This window comes from Thamnophis elegans, chromosome 12, assembly GCF_009769535.1.
Source record: "Thamnophis elegans isolate rThaEle1 chromosome 12, rThaEle1.pri, whole genome shotgun sequence".
NCBI classification, from domain to species: domain Eukaryota; kingdom Metazoa; phylum Chordata; class Lepidosauria; order Squamata; family Colubridae; genus Thamnophis; species Thamnophis elegans.
Genome location: NC_045552.1, coordinates 46,851,630 through 46,872,602, shown reverse-complemented (window position 1 = coordinate 46,872,602; position 20,973 = coordinate 46,851,630). Strand labels below are relative to the sequence as shown.

At 46.0% G+C, this 20,973-nt stretch overlaps 1 protein-coding gene across 1 annotated transcript; it reads right to left on the bottom strand.

The window, feature by feature from the left end:
- Positions 1 to 692: 692 nt before the first annotated feature.
- Positions 693 to 20,973, bottom strand: LOC116516174 (protein eva-1 homolog C-like). The gene is made up of 8 exons (XM_032228584.1): positions 20,865 to 20,973; positions 16,570 to 16,769; positions 13,327 to 13,450; positions 12,106 to 12,258; positions 9,484 to 9,627; positions 8,715 to 8,789; positions 3,328 to 3,420; positions 693 to 1,293 (listed from the first exon to the last, which is right to left on the bottom strand). Exons 1-8 carry the CDS (start codon positions 20,962 to 20,964, stop codon positions 911 to 913), a joined length of 1,272 nt encoding a protein of 423 aa, XP_032084475.1. The 5' UTR covers positions 20,965 to 20,973; the 3' UTR covers positions 693 to 910.

The window sequence follows — 20,973 nt, the reverse complement described above, 5'->3', positions numbered from 1 at the left end:
CATTCTTCCGAGGTGGATAAAATGAGGACCCAGATTGTTGGGCTGACTCTGTAAACCACTTAGAGAGGACTGTAAAAGCACTGTGAAGCGGTACCGTATTTTTCAGATTATAAGATGCACCTTTCCCCCCCCAAAAAAGAGGATGAAATCTGGGTGCGTCTTATACACTGAATACAGCATTTTTGGCCTACCGAAACTCCACCCCCTTTGCAAAAATGGACGTGCAGGGGGTTTGGGAGGCTTGCAAAGTGCTCCTGGGGGCTGGGGAGGGCAAAATCGAGCAAAAAAACAGGCCGTTTTTGCCCCCTCAGCCCCCAGAAGCACTCTACGAGCCTTCCAGAGCCTCTGCATGCCTCCCCGTTTCTTTTGCAAAAAATGAGGCGTGCAGAGGGTTTGGGAGGCGTGCAGAGTGCAAAAACTTTTTTTTTTAAAAAATTAACCTCTTCAAAATCATGGTGCGTCTTATAGTCCGGTGTGTCTTATACTCCAAAGAATATGGTATATGTCTAAGGGCTATTGCAATTGCTACTTATAACCACTGCAGCATCCCTACAGTCACATGGTCAAAATTCAGGTGCTTGGCAGTTCGCATGTATTGATGATAGTTGCAGCATCTCGGGGAAGGGGGGCGTGTTATGTGATCCCCATTTGCAACCTTCCCAGCTTGCCAGTTTCCAACAAAAGCCAATGGAGGAAGCCGGATTTTGCTTCTAATGACTGCGATTCCTTCAACTGCAGTGAATTTCTTAACAACCCTGTATTAAAGCTCATCCAATTGGGCAGGACTCACTTCACAACTGCTTCGCTTAACAACAGCAATCCTGGTCCCAATTGCAATCAGAAATGAAGGACTACCTGCGTTCACCCAGCGCAGCTCGCTCTGCCCAACTACTTCCAACGTTGGTCCTTCTCACTTGGTGGCTGCCTTAATTTTGTGGATGGCGTATGGGCTGGATTCCTTGGGGATCCAAATTTCATCGCCTTCGTGGCTTCTTTGATCAGCTGCCCCTTCCAAGGCCGCCGTCAGTTCCGGCCCAAAGATGTTGGTGTTCCGGCAATTGGAGGTAAGGTGGCTGAAAGAGGATTCAGAAGAGCTTTCCTCCCGATTTTCTTCATCTTGGTCATCCTGTAGCTTGATTGTCTCCAGCTGCAAGGAGTCCGTCACATCTGCCTTTTTGAAGGGCCCTTTGAGGTCTTGCAAGAAGGTTGCTTTGGGGGCAAAGAAGAGGAGGAGAAACAGCAGCCCTCCAGATACCCCACATAGGAAATAAAAGCCCACCTTCTCGGGAACACCTGCAAAGAGAGAAGATGACGAATGTTCAACACATTTGGTCTGAATTTACAAACCTCAACAAGCCATGGCTTGTTCAACCCTTGTTTACTGAACCCATCACAGTTCCCTGTGCAGTGTTTGTCCAGGTACCACACCTGGAGTACTGCATCCAGTTTTGGTCACCACACTATAAAATATGTTGAGACTCTAGAAAAAGTGCAGAGAAGAGCAACCAAGATGATTAGGGGACTGGAGACTAAAACATACGATGAATGGTTGCAGGAACTGGGCAAGGCTAATCTAGTGAAGAGTAGAACCATAATAGCAGTCTTCCAATATTTGAGGGGCTGCCACAGAGAGGAGGGGGTCAAGCTATTTTTCAAAGCACCTGAAGGCCAGACAAGGAATAATGGATGGAAACTAAGGAGAGATTCAATCTAGAAATAAGGAGGAATTTTCTGATAGAGAGAACAATCAACCAATAGAACAGAAGTTGCCTTCAGAAGTTGTGGGAGCTTCATCACTTGAGACTTTCAAGAAGCGATTGGACTGCCATCTGACTGAAATGGTGTAGGGTCTCCTGCTTGAGTGAGGGGTTGGACTAGATGACCTATAAGGTCCCTTCCAACTTTGTTAATCTGTTACCTGTTATTATATTTGGCTTCGTAGTACGCTCCTGGGTCCTACAATCCAAAAATTAACTGGTGAGGCCAGGAGAAAAAAAATAAATTTAAGTTTTCCTACATTTAATGAAAAAATAAGTACAATTAGTCTGTTTCTTCTCTAGTAATGTTCAACCAACATATAGTGTGGCTTTGCATGTGATGTGAACCACATCCTCTAATTCCTTAATCTTAAAGATGAAAAGTTAAATAGTTTTCTGGTCTCGAGGATAAACTTGCCCTAAATTCTCAGTGGTGGGAAAGAAATGAAAGCATCACAGGGCTAGCTGAATCCCAAAGGATTGTGAAAATCTGTCTCTATACTATTAAAATTCTTGTGCCTGTACCTTTAACTAGGCAAAATGGTGCATATGGTAGGGAAAGCCCTTTTTCAATTAGCAGATTAATAGAGTTGGAAGGGATCTTGTAGGTCATCTAGTCCAACCCCCAACCCAAGCAGGAGATCCTACACCATTTCTGAGAAATGCAGTCCAATCTCTTCTTGAAAGCTTCCCGTGATGAAAGTCCCACAACTTCTGAAGGCAACTTCTGTTCCACAGGTTGATTGTCAGAAAATTTCTCCTTATTTCCAGGTTGAATCTCTTCTTGATCAGTTTCCATCCATTATTTCTTGTCTGGCCTTCGGGTGCTTTGGAAAATAACTTGACCCTCTCCTCTCTGTGGCAAATATTGGAAGATACTATCATGTCTCCCCAAGTCCTTCTCTTCACTAGACTAGCCATGCCCTGCAACTGTTCACCATAGGTTTTAGCCTCCAGTCCCCTAATCATCCTGGTTGCTCTTCTCTGCCCTTTTTCTAGAGTCTCAACGTATTTTTATAGTGTGGTGACCAAAACGGGATGCAATACTCTAGGTGTGGTCTTATTAAGGCGTTATAGAGTGGTATTAGTAGCTCACTTGATCTAGATTGTATCCCTCTATTAATGCAATTTAGGATTGCATTGGCTTTGATTAAGGTACCTTAAATTGGCTAACTTACAGAATCCGTCCAAAATCTGGGAGGCATGACTCCCGTGGAGTTAGAACTTGGGAAATTTTATAAAAACCCTTTGCAACATAAAATTATCATAAAACATGTTATGACAGAATGCCAAACACCATGGAAGAATTCCTGGTGTTGACGTCAACTGTTGACGTTTGACTGTTGCTGCACAGTTCAACATGTGATACTTTCAACATGTGATACACCTCTAAATAATCCGCCTGCATTTCGAAGAACTTCTCAAGCACGTTAGAAGCTGTGCCATGGTTGAAGGCATGGAGGAATCTTGTAATCGATGACATGAGTGGGTCAAAGATTCTGTTTCGTGTAGGATGAAAATCTCATGTCACACCATGCACTCCTGTACAGCCCAGAAGGATCGCACGTACCCCAAATATGGGCTATTGTTTCCAGAGAGTTAGTAAATATCATCAGATTTTCTTGGAACTGCTTGGACAGCGTCGGCCCGGTGTACCAGCCACCTGTAGCAAACAAGGGGACAGGGTGGTCTTACTAAGGATGTCTCCAGTAGCAAGAGAGCAAAGTTCTTGTTCTTAGTCTAGATTGCTTAAGGGACAAGCATAAACTCACCGGCTCATGCATCTTTTGAAGGCCACACCTTCCAGATAGGGGATGGTTGACTTTTTGACAAGCAAAACCTATGCCTTCCTCTGTGCCACTAGTTTCGGTGGCCAAGCACTCCGGAAGGAGCAGGAATGACATCGGACAAGGAAGTCGGAGTGTCTCACTGATGACATCATCAAGCAAAGGGCATCGCTGATGCCGTTTACATGATGGTGTCCTCTTGATATGATCTCACAGGAGGTTTTCGAGATCCATCTGGCCAGGAACACACAACTTTGGTCAGGTAGAAGGCATGAGAAGGACCATGCTTCAAAAAAAAAGTGAGGTGGAATCAGATCCTATGGAGGGAGCGAGAAAAGGTTAAGGCAGCCATTTCGCTTCTCTAGCCATCCATCCCAATATTCTAAACCCATCGTCTACCTACTGACAGGTGTCTACCGTCCCTGTCCTACTGTCCCATTTATATGTACTCTTTTTATGTGTTTATGGCTATGTTTTTGCTTATTTTTATCCATTTAATTGTGCCATTTTTTCATGTCATTTTCATACTTATTTCCTTGTACTAGTTGACAAATAAAACAAACAAACCAGGGGTATCAAACCTGATGTCATTGAGAGCTGCATCAAGGTTGTGTTTGACCTCAGGGGGCCAGTGTGTGTGTGTGTGTGTGTGTGTGTTTGTGTGTGTGTGTGTGTGTCCAGAGTGGGATGCTCGGTGTCACTCATTGAGCCTCTGTTTTTGGCCCCAATGACCCTTCTGGGCTCCATTTTTGGCCCCATTGGCCTCCTGCAGGCCTCTGCCAACAAAAATGGAGCTCGGGGAGGCCTCTCTTTTCGCTGACAGAGGCACTGTGGGCTGGTCCTTCGCTGCTTCCAGGATGGGCCTGTGGGCCAGATCTAAGCACCTTGTGGGCCAGTTCCAGCCTCTGAGCCTTGAGTTTGACACCCCTGTTCTAAACTGTGCCAAAATGGAAGAGATATTTATGACTCTATTTCCCCAGATCTTGGCATCTTGGCATCACAGGGCATGACAAAGTTCCAAATAGCTCAGTCTTGGAACGTGCTGGGATCTCTAGCATGTATGCACTGTTGAAAAAGCGATGTCTACGCTGGCTTGGGCATGTCGTGAGAATGGCCGATGGTTAGATTCCGAAAGATCTCCTGTATGGAGAATTAGTGCAGGGAAAGTGCCCCAGAGGGAGACCACAGCTGTGATATAAAGATATCTGCAAGAGGGATCTGAAGGTCTTGGGAATGGACACCAACAGCTGGGAAACCTTGACCTCTGATCGTTCAGCTTGGAGGCTAAAGACGCAGCATGGCCTTCTCCAATTTGAAGAGACGCTTGTTTGGCAGGCTGAGGCAAAGAGGCAGTCCCAGAACCAGCAAAATTTGGGGGCCGGGCAGTAGACAGAATGTATCTGTCCTCAGTGTGGAAGAGGTTGCCACTCCAGAATTGGCCTTTTTAGCCACACCAGATGCTGCATTAGGACCTCTTTCCAGAGCACGATACCATCGTCTCTTGAGACGGAAGGATGCCAATGATTTCCCCAGATTGACTGCAGGCGACCTCAAGGCAAGACACTCCACTAGGCCCGTTCACAATTGTAACAGCCCCGTTGGCACAATGTGGTTACCAGATTAATGCATTTCTGGCTTGCCACACAGCAGTGAACCTAATACTCTGCTGTGTACAACATGCTATGCTATCAACAACAAAAGCGACAAACAACCCTTTAAGCAAGCCTACTACGTGGTGGGAATTCACAACCGTTTCATTTCTCACCCGAAGCCGGCAGGAAATCATCTTTGCTATTATTTGGCAAACGCGCCTCCGTGTTCCAGGAGCAAGATCCCGGGAAGGGATTATGTTCTAAGAGAAGGGAATTATGTCAGTGCTACAGGCTGCTACAGGTTTATTATCTATGGAAATACGACAGGGCTCTTGAGAGAATGCCGTCTTCCCTTGGGTGGGGAGCCCAACTGAAATCTCCTGCCGTGGCAGAATCAGCAAAGAGCCACCAAAGGGGGAGCAGAGTCCCATCGGGAATTCTGTTCTCTTCAGGACAGAGGTACCCAGCGCAACTGAGGAGAAAGAAATGCAGGAGTCAAAAGCTGGAGAATGGATTTCACGGAGGGATATGTTGCTTAGGTTTTTTAGGTGCTTCCTATTGCCCAGGGGTGAGCTTCAGTGGTGGGTTCTGGGAAGTACGGCCCAGTACAGACGTACCGGTGGGAACTGGGAGCAACGCCTGCCTGCCCGCGTTCCTGACCACTTTTTGATGCAAACGGACCAATTGCGCATGTGTACACAGCGTGCGGTGCCTGCATGACCTCCACCAAGCAGCTGAGTGTCACTGGGTGGTGGCATGCACAGTGCCCAATAAGGATGCCCGGCACCGTTGCAGCATACCAGTTACGACGGGATCCGGAACCCGCCACTGGTGGACTTCTTTGTCCGGTTGCTGGGTGGGAGTGGCCATAGTGGGTGTGGCCTAGTCAGCCTCCTGCACCACGGCAGGGGAACCATTTTTTCCCTCCCCGGGTTCTGGAGGCTTTTTTTGAGCCTCCAGGGGGGTGAAAACAGGCTCCTCCGGGCTCCAGGGGCCCTCTGGAGCTGAACTGAGTGTCCGAAGACTACAACTGGTCCAGAATGCAGCCGCGCGAGCGATAATGGGTGTACCTAGATACACCCATGTTACACCTATCCTCCGTGAACTGCACTGGCTTCCCATTGGTCTCCGGACCCGCTTCAAGGTGCTAGTCGTTGCTTTTAAAGCCCTACATGTATTGGACCTGGCTACCTGAGAGACCGCCTCCTGCCATTTACCTCCCAACGACCAATAAGATCACACAGGTTGGGCCTCCTCCGGACAATAATGGCTGGTGACTCCCCAGGGGAGGGCCTTCTCTGTAGCTGCACTGGTCTTGTGGAACGAGCTACCTGCAGAGATCCGGACCCTCACCACTCTCCCGGCCTTCCGTAAAGCGACCAAGACATGGCTGTTCCGGCAGGCCTGGGGCTGTTGATTAATTTCCAGCCCCACTTGATGGAATGGATGTTGCATTGTTTTTAATTTTGTATTTTTAAATATTTTAAATGCTTTTACTTGTTGTGAGTCGCCCAGAGTCCCTAGGGAGTGGGTGGCATACAAATCCTATTAAAGCATACAAATCCTATTAAACTTCCAGTAGGCCCATTTTTTGCCCTCCCTGAGCCTCCGTGTGGCCCCTGTACTTACTAGCATCCCAAACGGGCCACGTAGAGACTACTGGGAGGGGAGGGGCATGGTGGGAGAGGAGGAGCAGGATGGGTAGGGCCAGCCAGGGGTGGGATTTGCGGGTTCTCCGAATTGGGCAGATTCTTAGCTAGAGGTTCTTCCGAACCCGTGCAAACCCGCAGATGCCCACTCCTGCTACTGCCACGGAGGAAGGCCTCCCCTCCATCTTGAGGGCTGAGGGTGGAGATCCTTCAGAACTTGCTGAGCTACCAATCCCAGGATGTCTCACCCGGGTTCAGTCCAGCTGGTGTTGAGAGGTGCATCGCGGCAACCTCTGGAGGATGTCATGGGTTCTTTATAGGATGTGACCGTAGGAAAGAAGCCAGTGGAAGAGGAACAAGGAAGTATCCTCCTTCCTTTCCTTGGCGTGATGTCTCCAGGTTTTTTCCTAAGGCAAACTTTGCCGAACTGGGATAGGGATTCCAGAATTCCCAAACAAAAAGGCACCCCTTCAGGAAAACCATCCCAAGGGCACCCCCTACTTTCTACAGTGACTTTCTATTCGATGTGCCAAACAGGCTGTGAAAACGTGGCCTGTTACCTGAAGACGTGATAATCTGCTGGACCTTATGGAAAAATGTAGCAAGAACCTCCTCCCTCCAATTGATTCTGTTCATATTTCCAGCCTGGTTTCATTCAAAGATATATTGTCTTTCTCTAAATATGCTATTTTTCATATCCAACTCTCGTTTCGCCTTGCGTGGCTACTAACCAGATCCAGTCTCTATGGAACTCTTTCTTGGATGGGAGGGAGTTAAGTCCTTGTAGCAAACTTTGGCGTTTCATGTACACACTGGTCTTCTCTTCTACTCTTCTGCAGCCACATAGTAGCCCCAGGTTTCTTGGCATCCACTCCTGGCATTCAGACATTCAGGGACTGTTACCTCTACACCAGTGTTTCTCAACCTTGGCAACTTGAAGATGTCCGGACTTCAACTCCCAGAATTCCCCAGCCAGCATGGGAGTTGAAGTCCGGACATCTTCAAGTTGCCAAGGTTGAGAAACACTGCTCTACACCATTCGATATTGGAGAAGATTGTCCAAAAGGTGCTTTTTCAAAAGGCAACTGGACTTTCTTGGGTTTTTTTCAGGGGTAGAATGCTACCGCTTCGGCCCAGTTCTCCTAAACTGCTAGTAAAAAATACTTTAAAAAGTTTTTTTTTAAAGTTCCAACAATCGCATTTTTTTACTACAGATTCTCCAAAAACGGGTGGTGGGTCCGTTTTTGCTCCCAGCATTCTCCCCGGAGGTCTGCTAGGCCAAAAACGGGGGGTGGCGGGGCGCTGAGAAAGAAAGGAAGGAAGGAAGGAAGGAAGAAGGAGGGAGGGAGGGAAGGAAGGAAGGAAGGAAGGAAGGAGAAAGAAAGAGGGGAGAAAGAAAGGGAAAGAAAGAAAGGGAGGGAGGGAAAAAGGAGAGGAAGGAAGGACTACAAACCTGGCACTAGAAGCAGCTTCAAAAGATAATCCAGGGCTGGAAGGGACATGGAGGTCATCTAGTCCAACCTGCTCCAGCAGGACATCGTTAAAGTGAGTTTCTGTTTTTTGATCCCCCACTTACATGACTACATAGCCACGCCCACCCCGTCACATGACCCTACCAAGCCACGCCCACAGAACCAGTAGGAATTTTTGTTTAGATTTCACCAGTAGTTTTTTTTCCCCTTTGAAAACGTTTCACCTCTCATCCAAGTAGCTTCTTCAGTTCTTGGATGAGGTGAAACATGATCAAAGAACGAAAACCCAAGAAAGTCCAGTGGCCTTTTGGAAAAGCCCCACGGGACAATCATGACCTGGATGGTTGAGATTCTCCATAGATCTAGGAGAAGGTTGTGGTGGTGGTGGGGAGGCGTTTCCCAGGCCCTTCTCCATCCAGAGCTGTACGGCGGATTAAAATCAAGGCGGAATGATTACCGTGGGTGTAATCAGAAATTGAGAAGGGATCTTCTCGGGATTCGCGGGTCGCCTCTTCTAACAACTGCCTTGGCACTGAAAGACACACAGGAGTGCAGGGGATGGGGAAAAAATCAAACCAAAGCTTGTATAAATAGTTATCATAATCTTAACATACGTGAAAAATAGAATTGCTAACATGAGGCCATCGGTTATGCTAGCACTAAGAAATGGCTGGGGGGGGGTGTCACTGAATACTTGGGGATGATGAGGGTTCATCTATTTTGGGGGAATTGCTAGGACCAGGGATGGTTAACCTTTTGGGTGCCCAAAGTGCGTGCATGGGCATGCCATACCCCGAAATGCAATGCAAGCACCCCGGGCATGTGTGCACATCCTCCACCACCACCCCCCCATTTTTATCTTCCAGGTTGGTGCAGGAGGCTCCCCAGGTCCAAAATGGGGTGCAGGCGGGGGCCACGCACAGCGCCCTCGTGCCCCATTTGGGCTTCTAGCTTAGGGCAGGAGGCCTTCCAGCCTGGCCCAAAATGGGGCACGGGGGGCTGGGGGTACGGACGTGAATGTTTCTCCCTCTGGAAGGTGAAAAATGGCTGAAAATCAAGACCGAAAATTAGCTGGCAAACACGTGCATGCCTCGTGTGCCCTCAGAAATGGCTCCATGTGCCACCTGTGGCACACGTGCCATAGATTCGCCATCACGGACTTAGCTGGTCAGTTGCTTGTCCATCCCACCTCAAATATCAGCAGGTTAAGTTGCTGTCCCGCTTACCGCAAGTGTAGGACACTCTCAATTGTTTCTTCACCCCCGGGAAGCATGGGTCTCCAAATGTAGCCGAGTTAGCAACCAGGGTGCAATTCCTCTTCTTGTGGCACCTGTGGGACACTCTTCTCAAGGCATCGGGAGCTGTGCATTCTACAAATCACACACAGAGACACAACGCAGTCAGCCCAAGAAGGGGTGGCAAAATGGCAGATTCTGGAGGTTGTCTCCGCTGTGGATTTTGCAAAGAGGCCTCCAAGACTACAGAGTCCAGTCTCAAATGGGTGGTCGCAAGTTTTGTTAGCGTTGAGGCACCATATTCTTCTCTCAGATATGTATAATTAGATAGAGACCCGCTTGGTTGGTGTGGCTTTCATTCATCTCTATATATATAAATAGCTGTGTATGTGTGTGTGTGTGTTCCAGCATAACTCTGGAATGCCTCGAGCAATTTCAACCAAACTTGGTACACAGATGAATTACTCTCTGGAGAAAAACACTGTGGGGGGGGGGGGTAAGACCACCCCCAACACCCCTCGGGGTGTGTGTTCTGTTGATACAGCCTGTTGTGTCTTAACATGGCTTCTACTGTACTTCCATAGAATGGCTTCTACTGTGCAGCGCAATGCAGTTGCCATGTTAACAGCTTCACAGTACTCCACAAGGGGGCTCCCTCTGGTAAAGGGAAAAATCCAACATTATAAATTACGTTTGGGCCGGACATTTCCCCCCTATAAATAAATACCCAGGCAATGCCAGCTTATCAGCTAGTCATTCATAAAATGCAAGCGTGGCATGGGTGAATCTGTTCCATCTTGTTCAGATTCTGAAAGCAAAGAAAGCTGCTGATCAAGCGATGTTCCAGGTGTTTTGCTTAGGTGATGCTGAGAAGATCTTGGAGTTTAAAATATTTTGGAGACACTCAGGTGGGCCACCCTTGGTGTCCCAGCTTTTTCAAACTATGAAGTTAGCTTCTTTTTTTTTTAAACAGAACCACAAAATGCCAGATGTGGGTTTCTGATTTATTTATTTTTTTGCAGGAGAAAAAAATCCACCCTTTTTAACAACGGGTGTCCTGCATGCATTCTTCTCCTTTTTCTCCTTCGTCTCTCTGGGAACCCTGCAGAATTGTTTGAATAAAAACCCTGCTGTGGAAAAGCATTCCTGGACAGTGCCCAAGCTCCCTCAATGTTAGTCTCGCAACACAGCGGTGTCATCGCGAAGTGTATTCTCTTTGACCTCAACATCTCTTTTGTCCACCTTTCAACTGAAATAAGCCGTAAAAGGGAGAACAGAGATGGCTAAGTGGAGAGCAAATTTCCTGCCAATGTTAGTTTCTTGCTGGACGGAGAGTCGGTACTATAACCGGAGAAGGGGCCAGAGCTGAGCCGGCAACAAACAGGCAACAAAAGGAGTTGAAAGGCAAGGACAAGAGAGGTTGGCACCAGCCCTTGCTAGCGTGTGCCTCTTGGTAATTGCCCAGCTAGACCAATTGTTGACTCTTTGTGTACAGTAATGAAGCCTCTGTTCAGAACTAGCTGCATCCATTAGTTGGTGATCTATTTGTTTATTACATTCATTTGCTGCCTTGCTGCCTTATTTTACTGTGGGGCTACTTTAGGTGGCTCACAATAATAACAAGGAAGAAAAATGAAAGGAGTATAAGCAGAAGTACAATAATAGAATGATTTTAAAAAAGTATGACAAAGGAGCACAATTAGAATAAATACATCAATATGATAATCAAGAAGACTGATGGGTGGAGAGCAGAAAGCAAGGGGAGAAGATTTAGATGGAATCTGCCATCAATCCATGTTAGAAATTCTGTTTATATGTAGCACCACAGATCAGTGTACAGTCACCATGTGCTTTACTGCTTAACTGCTTTTCTGTCCCTTAGAACAAAAGAACATGGGATATATATACCATAGAGATCCAAACTTGTACACACTGCTATCTACTGGCTGAATACTACTGTAGTTGTTGCACAAAAATACATTCCAACAATGAATTCTAACTGCCCCATTTGGTCCTCTGGCCAACCTGCAGAGCCAGATCTTCAGGCTCTTGTACAAGGATAGAATAAATATCCAACAGGGCAGATGAACCAGAGTGCATGTTTGAAAGAGGTCATACTTAAAGGGCTCTCTTTCCTTTATAACACCTGTACACCACCACTTTCCCTCTTCAAGCCTCAGAAGACCTCATCAACATTTCAAAAGGCTGAAATCCATCACAGCCGGTTCGACAACAGCAAAGCCCCCCTCGTTTCCACTTCAACTCAAAGGAGGGGGAATGAAAAGAAGGGGGGGAAACAGTAGCGTGGCATTTTACACACCACCCTAGGATCAATGATAGAACACTGGCCAATTTCAGCTTTGTTTGCTTGGATTGGGCTGCTTAAAGGAAGCTACAAAGCCAACCAGCTACCCTTCCCCTTTCAGGACCTGGGACGTTGTCAGAGGATTTGGTGCAATGGGGGAAAGTTCTCCAACCAGTTCCCATGATAGAAATACAGAGATCCAGAGCAACCTTCAAGCTGGTACTAGATCCTGATGTGGAAGGCCCCATAGACTCACCAAGTGCAGCAATGCTTAGGATTGTCTTAGCAGAGGCTGAGTTCTCGTGTACCTATTTCAGGCTCTGTCCCGTTCATAGAATTACACTCCAACTTTCCCCGCAAAGGTCGCCCATAAATCGAAGAATAAATTGCTAGAACTGAGCTGCTCCGACATTGTAGCCTCATCTTGTCATTTTCACAGACGGTCTTGAGACGATGATTGGCTGAAGATGAGACATAAGACATTCCTCATCAGTCTCTACCTCCTCCTGGCTCCATAATATTTTTTTTTTAAAAAAAATCTCTTGCTTTTATTAAGGCCATATCTGAGATAAGGAAGGGACTATCAGTACAACAGGCTAAATCTGAAAATGAATTCTTTTGAGCTGATATCAACCGTTAATGGCTGTAAGTGCTGGATAATATATTGCGTAGACCTGGACAACTACGTTTTATGCAAAAATTCAATGACAACAGTTAGTCAAACTACAATGAAATATGATTTAGCCTCAAATATTTTAATCAACTGGTTTTTGTTTTCAATTATAGGTGTTTCCGGATAAAGCTTCAAAAATCACATCTCCTAATTTTAGATGTCATATTTTCAACTGAAATTCAACAGGCGATCATATAAACTTCTTTCTTTCTTCCTTTCTTTCTTTCTTTCCTTTCTTTTTCTTTTCTTTCTTTTCTTTTCGTTCTTTCTCTTCCTTTCTTTTTCTTTCCTTCCTTCCTTTCTTTCTTTCCTTCCTTCCTTTCTTTCTTTCTTACTTTTTTCTTTCTTTCCTTTCTTTTTCTTTCCTTTCTTTTCTTTTCTTTTCTTTCTTTCCTTTCTTTCTTTCTCATTCATTCACATTCATTCATTCATTCAATCATTCATTCATTCATGTCTGATTCATGGAGACTGCTTGGACAAGTCCCTGTTTCCTTGGCAAGATTTTTCAGAAGCGGCTGGGCATTATCTCAGCTAGTGTTGAGAAAGAGTCACTGGCCCAAGGTAACCCAGCTGGCTTTTATGCCGAAAGGAAGTCTAGAACTCACAGGGCTGGACCAGCCAGGAGTGGTATTTGGGGGTTTGCTGAACCACGCGAAATCTTCGCTAGAGAATCATCCGAACCCGTGTGAACCCCCAGCAGCCCACCTCTGCCCTTTTCCCAAAGCCCTCCAGATAGATGGAAGCTTTTGATCTCTACCAATGATGTTAGAGCAGCTTTGGATGACCTACTGCAACTCTAAAGTAGAACTACATATCTTCTCCTTTTCCACACTCCTGCCTTGCCAAAATCACTCACCAGGTCTGCATTTGTACGAAACCACCAAGTATTTGTGTGTTCCTGGGCATGGATCGGGCCCAAACACATGGCTGTGGACAAGGAAATGGCACCATCGGTGGTCCTGGCATTCGTCCATCATTTTCTGGTGGGAAAAGACAAGCATTAAGCGTAGCCGTATCTAATTTAGAAAGACATAAATAGTCTTTAGAAGGGCATGGGCTCTCCACATCTCAATATTCTCTAGTATTTTGGGGTTGCAAGCTTTCTCTTTCCTAGTTAATTTATGGTTGTTGATGGGAAATTCTGGTGATAGGCAGGTGTCAAGTGTGGCCTTACTAAGGCATTATAAAGTGGTATTAACACTTCACGTGATCTTGATTCTATCCCTTAGTTTCCCTTAGTTCTAAGTTGCTTCTCTCCTTGATGAGTTTCCACCCATTGCTTCTTCTTCTGCCTTCAAGTGCTTTGGAGAAGCGGTTGACCCCCTCTTCTTCATGGCAACCCCATAGATATTGGAACACTATACTATCATCCCTCGTCCTTCTCTTCATCAGACTAGACATACCCAATTCCAGCAACTGTTCTTTAAGAGTTTTATCCTCCGGTCCCATAATCATCTTTGTTGCTCTTTTCTGTACTTTTTCCAGAGTCTCCATATCTTTTTTCAAGTGGCAACTAAAGCTGGATGCAGTATTCCAAGTGTGGCCTTACCAAGGCATTATAAAGCACTATTAACACTTTACATGATCTTGATTTGATCCCTCCGTTAATACAGTCTAGAACTGCGCTGGCTTTTTCAGCAGCTTCTGACACGGATGGCTCAAGGTAGCATCTTTTCAGAAATACGGATTTGATTAAAAAGCAGAAGCTTCTGTGATCCCAAAGCTCATTTCATCAAATGTAGAAGCTCCATAAATCCGATGAAGCTTGTAGAATGTAGATCCTCCACACCACACTATAAAAAAGATGTTGAGACTGTAGAAAGAGTGCAGAGAAGAGCAACCAAGAGGATTAGGGGACTATAGGCTAAAACATACAATGAACGGTTGTAGGAACTGGGCATGGCTAGTCTAGAGAAGAGAAGGACCAGGGGAGACAGGATAGCAGTCTTCCAATATTTGAGGGGTTGCCGCAGAGAGGAGGGGTTCAAGCTATTTTCCAAAGCCCCCGAAGGCCAGACGAGGAATAATGGATGGAAACTGAACAAGGAGAGATTCATCCTGGACATAAGGAGAAATTTTCTGACAGTGAGAACAATCAATCAATGGAACAGAAGTTGTCTTGGAAAGTTGTGGGAGCTTCATCCCTGGAGGCTTTCAAGGAGAGACTGGACTGCCATTTGTCAGAAAAGGGATAGGGTCTCCTGCTTGGATGGGGGGTTGAATTAGATGACCTACAAGGTCCCTTCCGATTCAGTTCATATGTAATCTTTGTGTAAAAAAAAGCAGGGGAACACTTTTCCAGACCATTCCTTCCCAGATCTTTCCAGCCACCTACAGGAGAAATCTCAATACCAGTCAAGCTTTTGGGCAGTTCCCAAGTGCATTGCTGTGCTAGCCACTAGATGGCAATATGTCTTTCCCCAACCTCCCCACTGGGAACTTCCCGCCTTGGCTCACACAACTCAACAATCAAAGCAGGGAATTTGCAGCTTGTCAACGCCCTAGTTGTCACACTTAGAGATACAGTAGGCAGCCGAAAAAGGAATTTCTAGCTGGGGTTGGCAGGGGTTTCATTTAGCTGAGATGCTCCATGTTGAGAAGGCTGACACCAGAACAGCCCTTTCTCATTCTCTGTTGCTCTTCCATTGCCCTCAAAAATAGCGTTGGTCATGCAGCATAGAAGACTTTATTTTTCTGATGCTTCCTTCATTTCTGTCGATTGCTTTATCTGCTTAACGATTCCACACTTAAAAGAGGAAAACAGCTTTTTAAAAAAGGTAGGGAAATTAGTTCTCTCTCTCTCTCCCTCCCTCCCTCTCTCTCCCTCTCTCTCTCTTCCTAGCTTTTTCACTTAATGTATTTGAATATAAGTAGCTGGGGTTGGTAGTAGGGACACAGTGGCTAAGCTAAGATGCTGAGCTTGTTGATCAGAAAGGTCGGCAGTTCGGCAGTTCGAATCCCTAGCGCTGCATAATGGAGTGAGCTCCCGTGACTTGTCCCAGCTTCTGCCAACCTAGCAGTTTGAAAGCACGTTTAAAAATGCAAGTAGAAAAATAGGAACCATCTTTGGTGGGAAGGCAACAGCATTCCGTGTCCCTTCAGCATTGAGTCATGCTGGCCACATGACCACGGAGATGTCTTCTGACAGCGCTGGCTCTTTGGCTTTGAAATGGAGATGAGCACTGCCCCCTAGAGTCGGGAATGACTAGCACATATGTGTGAGGGGAACTTTTAATTTTACCTTTAAAGGTACCTTTACCTTTTACCTTTTAACTTTATGGATAAAATAAATCCCATATCTTATAAAATTGTTTATCTTCTTGTTCTCTAATTTCAAATGTCAATTTGCTCATTTCGGCACATTCCATTATTTTCTGAATAACTTCCTCCTGCGTTGGCATTTTCTCATTTTTCCAATTTTTAGCAAGTACAATACTAGCCGCTGTGAACACATTTACAATCAAGTATTTCAATCCTCTACTGTATGTTTCCAGTAAAATCCCCAATAAAAATATCTCTGGTTAAAAATCTATATGTTTTTCTATCATTTTTTCCAACCCTGTGTGGATTTTAGTCCAGTATTTTTTAGCTTCTGCACACGTCCACCACATATGGTAATATGAACTCGATATCTGATGACATTTCCAACATTTTTCGGATTTATTCTTAAACATTGCTGCTATTCTCGTCGGGGGGTAAGTGCTACCTGTAAAACATCTTATACAAATTTTCTTTATATGCTGTTGACATTGTCATTTTGAGACTACAATTTTTGCCATTACTCTAAATCAGTGGTAGTCAACCTGGTCCCTACCGCCCACTAGTGGACGTTCCAGCTTTCATGGTGGTGGGGTTTTGCTGTAACTCTGCTTTATAAATTTTATAAAGTAAAGTTACTTCCCTACTTTATAAATCACCATTACTGTGGAACCGGTGGGTGGTCAGAAAATTTTACTATTAAGAGAGATACAAAAGTGGGCGGTAGGTATAAAAAGGTTGACTACCCCTGCTCTAAATCAATTCCATGTCCAAAATTTTTCCCCCAAGCAATCATTGTTTACCTGTTGCTGCAATTTTTGAAGCCCACCCCTGGTCTTACCTGATGGGCTGTTGTGGATGAGCAATCAATGTCTTCCAACGAGAGTTCTCCTGAGCCTGGGCAGAGGTTTGGGCTGGGTACCCTTCTCCCATAGAAAGCAGACAGGATGGTAACGGAGGTCTTGTGGGGGCAAAGTATTGTGAGCTGCTCCCCATCGCAGGCATGGATGGTGTGGTTCTTCAAAACCTTCCTCAAATAACCTTGTGAAAGAGGAACGTCAGGGACATCATGAAAATCTTACTTGCCCTGGGCTTTAGACCAGGAATTGAATTGAATTGAATTTTATTATTTGTATGCCGCCCTTCTCCGGGAGGACTCAGGGCGGCGAACAATTCAAAAGGGGGAAAAGGGGAACATAAAACGAAATACAGATAATTAAAATAAGCAAGAGTCACACACCCATACAAGTCGAGAGGGGAGGGAACTCATCAACCCCAGGCCTGCCGGCAAAGCCAGGTTTTGACGGCTTTTCGGAAGGCCTGGAGAGAGGTGAGGGTCCGAATCCCTGCAGGGAGTTCATTCCAGAGGGCCGGAGCTGCCACAGAGAAGGCCCTCCCCCGGGTAGTAGCCAGATGGCATTGGCTAGTAGATGGAACCCGGAGGAGGCCAACCCTGTGTGATCTAATGGGTCTGTGGGAGGTAATTGGCAGCAGGCGGTCTCTCAAGTACCCAGATCCAATACCATGAAGGGCTTTATAAGTTACGACTAGCACCTTGAAGCGTATCCGGAGACTGATCGGTAACCAGTGCAGCTCACGGAGGATAGGTGTAACGTGGGTGTACCAAGGTGCACCCACAATCGCTCGCGTGGCTGCGTTCTGGATGAGTTGAAGTCTCTGAATACTCTTCAAGGGCTGCCCCATGTAGAGTGCATTGCAGGAGTCTCCAAGCTTGGCAACTTTAAGATTTGTGGAGTTCAGGACCCCAGAATTCCATACCTAGCTGTTCTGAACCCCCTTGTCCCACACCAACACACACTCCGAGCCAAAGATAAGTTACAGCATTTAATTAACAGACAGACAGGTCCTTGGCAGCAAACCGGCACAGACAAGCTTGGGCAGCAATCCAGCACAGATAAGGCTTGGCAGCAATCCAGCCTGCCAAGCTCACCGTAATGTTCTCCGACATTCGTTCCTGCGTTGACTTCTGCAAGAGGGGCGTGTGCACAAGCAGTCTTTTTATAGTCTGGAGAGGAGCCTAATGATCACCAGCTGAGTGCAATTACCTCCTGTAACTGCGCAACTGTTCCTGACGCCTAGTAGCTCTTCGGTGCCGGGCATCCAGGAACAACTCACTTCTGGTGTCCGGCTCACTCTCCCTTGTCTCCTCCCCACTGGTCCAAGGCTCAGGTGCCTCCTGGTGGCCAACCAGCCTCTCTGTGCCCTGTTCGGAGTCGGAACCCTGTCCAGGGTCCTCCACATCCTCCAGAGCCGACTCAAAGGGCCCCTCGCTGTTGGAGTCTGGTGGCAGCTCCAACGGCTCCTGCTGGGTGACAACAGCAAGCCATGCTGGGTGGGAAACTCTGGGAATTGGAATCCAGAAGTCTCAAATGTTTATGGAGACTCTCAGCCATGCAGGTCACGGTTGTCCCAAAAGTGCTTTTTCAAGAGGCAACTGAACTTTCTGGTTTTTCTTTCTTTGAAGGCATTTCGATTCTCATCCCAGAAGCTTCTTCAGCTCTGCCTGGACAAAAGATAGTCCTTGCAACGGTTCCAAGAAGCCTCCACAACCATTTGCAACACTCAGGTGACTCAGGATACAGATGAACCTCTAAATGGTCTCAACAACCCTCTCAAAGGATGCAAATGACCAGCTGTCTGCAAGGAGTATAAATCCTTCCGTTCCCCGCTTCTTGGATGAGAAGCGAAACGTCTTCAAAAGAAAAAAAAACAAGAAAGTCCAGTTGCCTCCTGAAAAAGCACCTTTGGGACAACCATGACCTGGATGGCTGAGAATCCCTACAGACTTCTAGCTATACAATTTGGGATGAACACCCTTGGAATAGGGTGGGAGTAAGGATGGATTTCCAAAGGAAAAAAAATTGCAGGCTACAGCAGTGTTTCTCAACCTTGGTGACTTTAAGTCCTGTGGACTTCAACTCCCAGAATTCCCCAGCCAGCACAGCTGGCTGGGGGATTCTGGGAGTTGAAGTCCACAGGACTTAAAGTCACCAAGGTTGAGAAACACTGGGCTACAGGAACCTGGAGCACCACTCAGGTGATTCTGAGGACACAGACAATCCTCCTAGGGGCCTCAATGACTCTCTAAAAGAAATACAAATGACCAGCTCTCTGCCAGGAGTATAAATCCTTCCATTCCCCCACCATCCAGAGCTGAAGAAGCTGCTTGGATGAGAAGCAAAACATCTTCAAGGAAAGAAAGAAAAACAGAAATTTCAATTGCCTCTTGAAAAAGCACCTTTGGGACAAGAAGTCTTACAGTTGCCAAGTTTAGTGACCCCTGCATTAGAAATAACCCTAGGGCCGTGTAGTCTAGAACTCAACTCCCAAAACATTCAGGGGCATCTGATATTTAAGAAAGTGGAGACAGTCTAGCCAAACACTCCCTGTTGTTGTTAGTTGCAAAGTCATGTCCGACCCATCGTGACCCCATGGACAACGTTCCTCCAGGCCTTCCTGTCCTCTACCATCCTCTGGAGTCCATTGAAGCTCACGCCGATTGCTTCGGTGACTCCATCCAACCATCTCATTCTCTGTCGTCCCCTTCTTCTTTTGCCCTCAATCTTTCCCAGCATTAGGCTCTTCTCCAGTGAGTCCTTCCTTCTCATTAGGTGGCCAAAGTATTTGAGTTCCATCTTCAGGATCTGGCCTTCTAAAGAGCAGTCAGGGTTGATCTCCTCTAGGATTATTCTATTCTATTCTATTCTATTCTATTCTCTTCTTCTTCTTCTTCTTCTTCTTCTTCTTCTTCTTCTTCTTCTTCTTCTTCTTCTTCTTCTTCTTCTTCTTCTTGTTAGTTGCAAAGTTATGTCTGACCCATCACGACCCCATGGACAATGTTCCTCCAGGTCTTCCTGTCCTCTACCATACTCTGGGGTCCATTTAAGCTCACACTGACTGCTTTGGTGACTCCATCCAGCCACCTCCTTCTCTGTCGTTCCCTTCTTCTTCTTTTGCCCTCAATCATTCCCAGCATTAGGCTTTTCTCCAGTGAGTCCTTCCTTCTCATGAGGTGGCCAAAGCGTTTGAGTTTCCTCTTCAGGATCTGGCCTTCTAAAGAGCAGTCACTCCCTAGCATTCTCCCATTCCTCTATTCTAGGAGGTTCTGAAGGCTTCAGCTACCCTTTTCAAGCCACTCTACAGAAACAGCCAGTGCTATGTGGAGTTTCATTAGGATTCTAGTCTGTTCCAGCACACATTTGCTATTAAATGTGGCAGGATTGGCATTAAATCACCGAGTGAAAAACCAAAAACCAGATGGACAGCATTGAACATTTGCGATGAAGCTATCACTTACTGCTTGGCAGACCCATGTACAGCTTTGCGTTTTTAATTGCAGGAAGGTCTTTTTCCAAGCTGCTGAATTTTTTTTTTTTTTACTGTTTTAATAACACAGCCTTAGTTGTGAGCATGGTTCAAGCCCTAAAAATGCTCTTTCCAATTTAGGGCGAAGCACCCTAAATCCGGCAACCTAACACATAGAAAGATAAACAAATAGAAGCGATGGAAGCACGGCTTGCTAGCAACTGTAAAATAGGAAAGAAATATTTCTATTAAGCTAGCTGGTGTGAATTCAAGTCAACAGAGAGCCAAAAGCGCCTAAAGGCAGGACAAGAAGCAATGGGTGGAAACTAATCAAGGAGAGAAGCAATCTAGAGCTAAGGAGAAATCTCCATACAGTGAGAACAATTAATCTGCGGAAGGACTTGCCTTCAGAAGTTGTAGGGGCAACTTCAGAAAAAACTGGAAAACCACTTGTCTGAAATAATATAGGGTTTCCTGCTTGAGCTGGACTATAAGACCTCCAAAGTCCCTTCCAACTTTGTTATTCTGACAACCAATTTTTCCCTTGTTTTTTTTTTAAGTTTGGAGTCATCGTTCAAAAGAAGAAACACACACAATCAGACACACAGAGAGTCCTTTATTTCTCATTCCCACCATCCCTCTCTTTTGATTTCCTGCAGTTTTCCCTGAAGGAATAAGAGACGTTGATGGACTTAAGTTAGAAGTGGCCATCTCTCTCTTCTTCAGCCAGAGTCAGCCAGAAAACCGCAACTACCCATCTTAAACCCAGATCCTTCCTCCCAGTTTTAGCACACCGGCTCAGAAACATACCTGAAAACTCAGGAGCTGCCTCCAGAAGTGCTGGATAACAGGAGAAGCTCACCACGGTGGCAACCACCCAAAGCCAACCCATTTGCCAAGATCCAGGCATTGCATTGCA

Coding starts and splice junctions, on each gene's coding strand:
- LOC116516174 (XM_032228584.1), bottom strand. CDS start 20,964: ATGCCTGGATCTTGGCAAATGGGTTGGCTTTGGGTGGTTGCCACCGTG. Junction 12,259..13,326: donor TTCGTACAAATGCAGACCTG/GTGAGTGATTTT, acceptor TCTCATCTTCAG/CCAATCATCGTCTCAAGACC. Junction 1,294..3,327: donor AACAATAGCCCATATTTGGG/GTACGTGCGATC, acceptor CTCTCTTTGCAG/GTGTTCCCGAGAAGGTGGGC.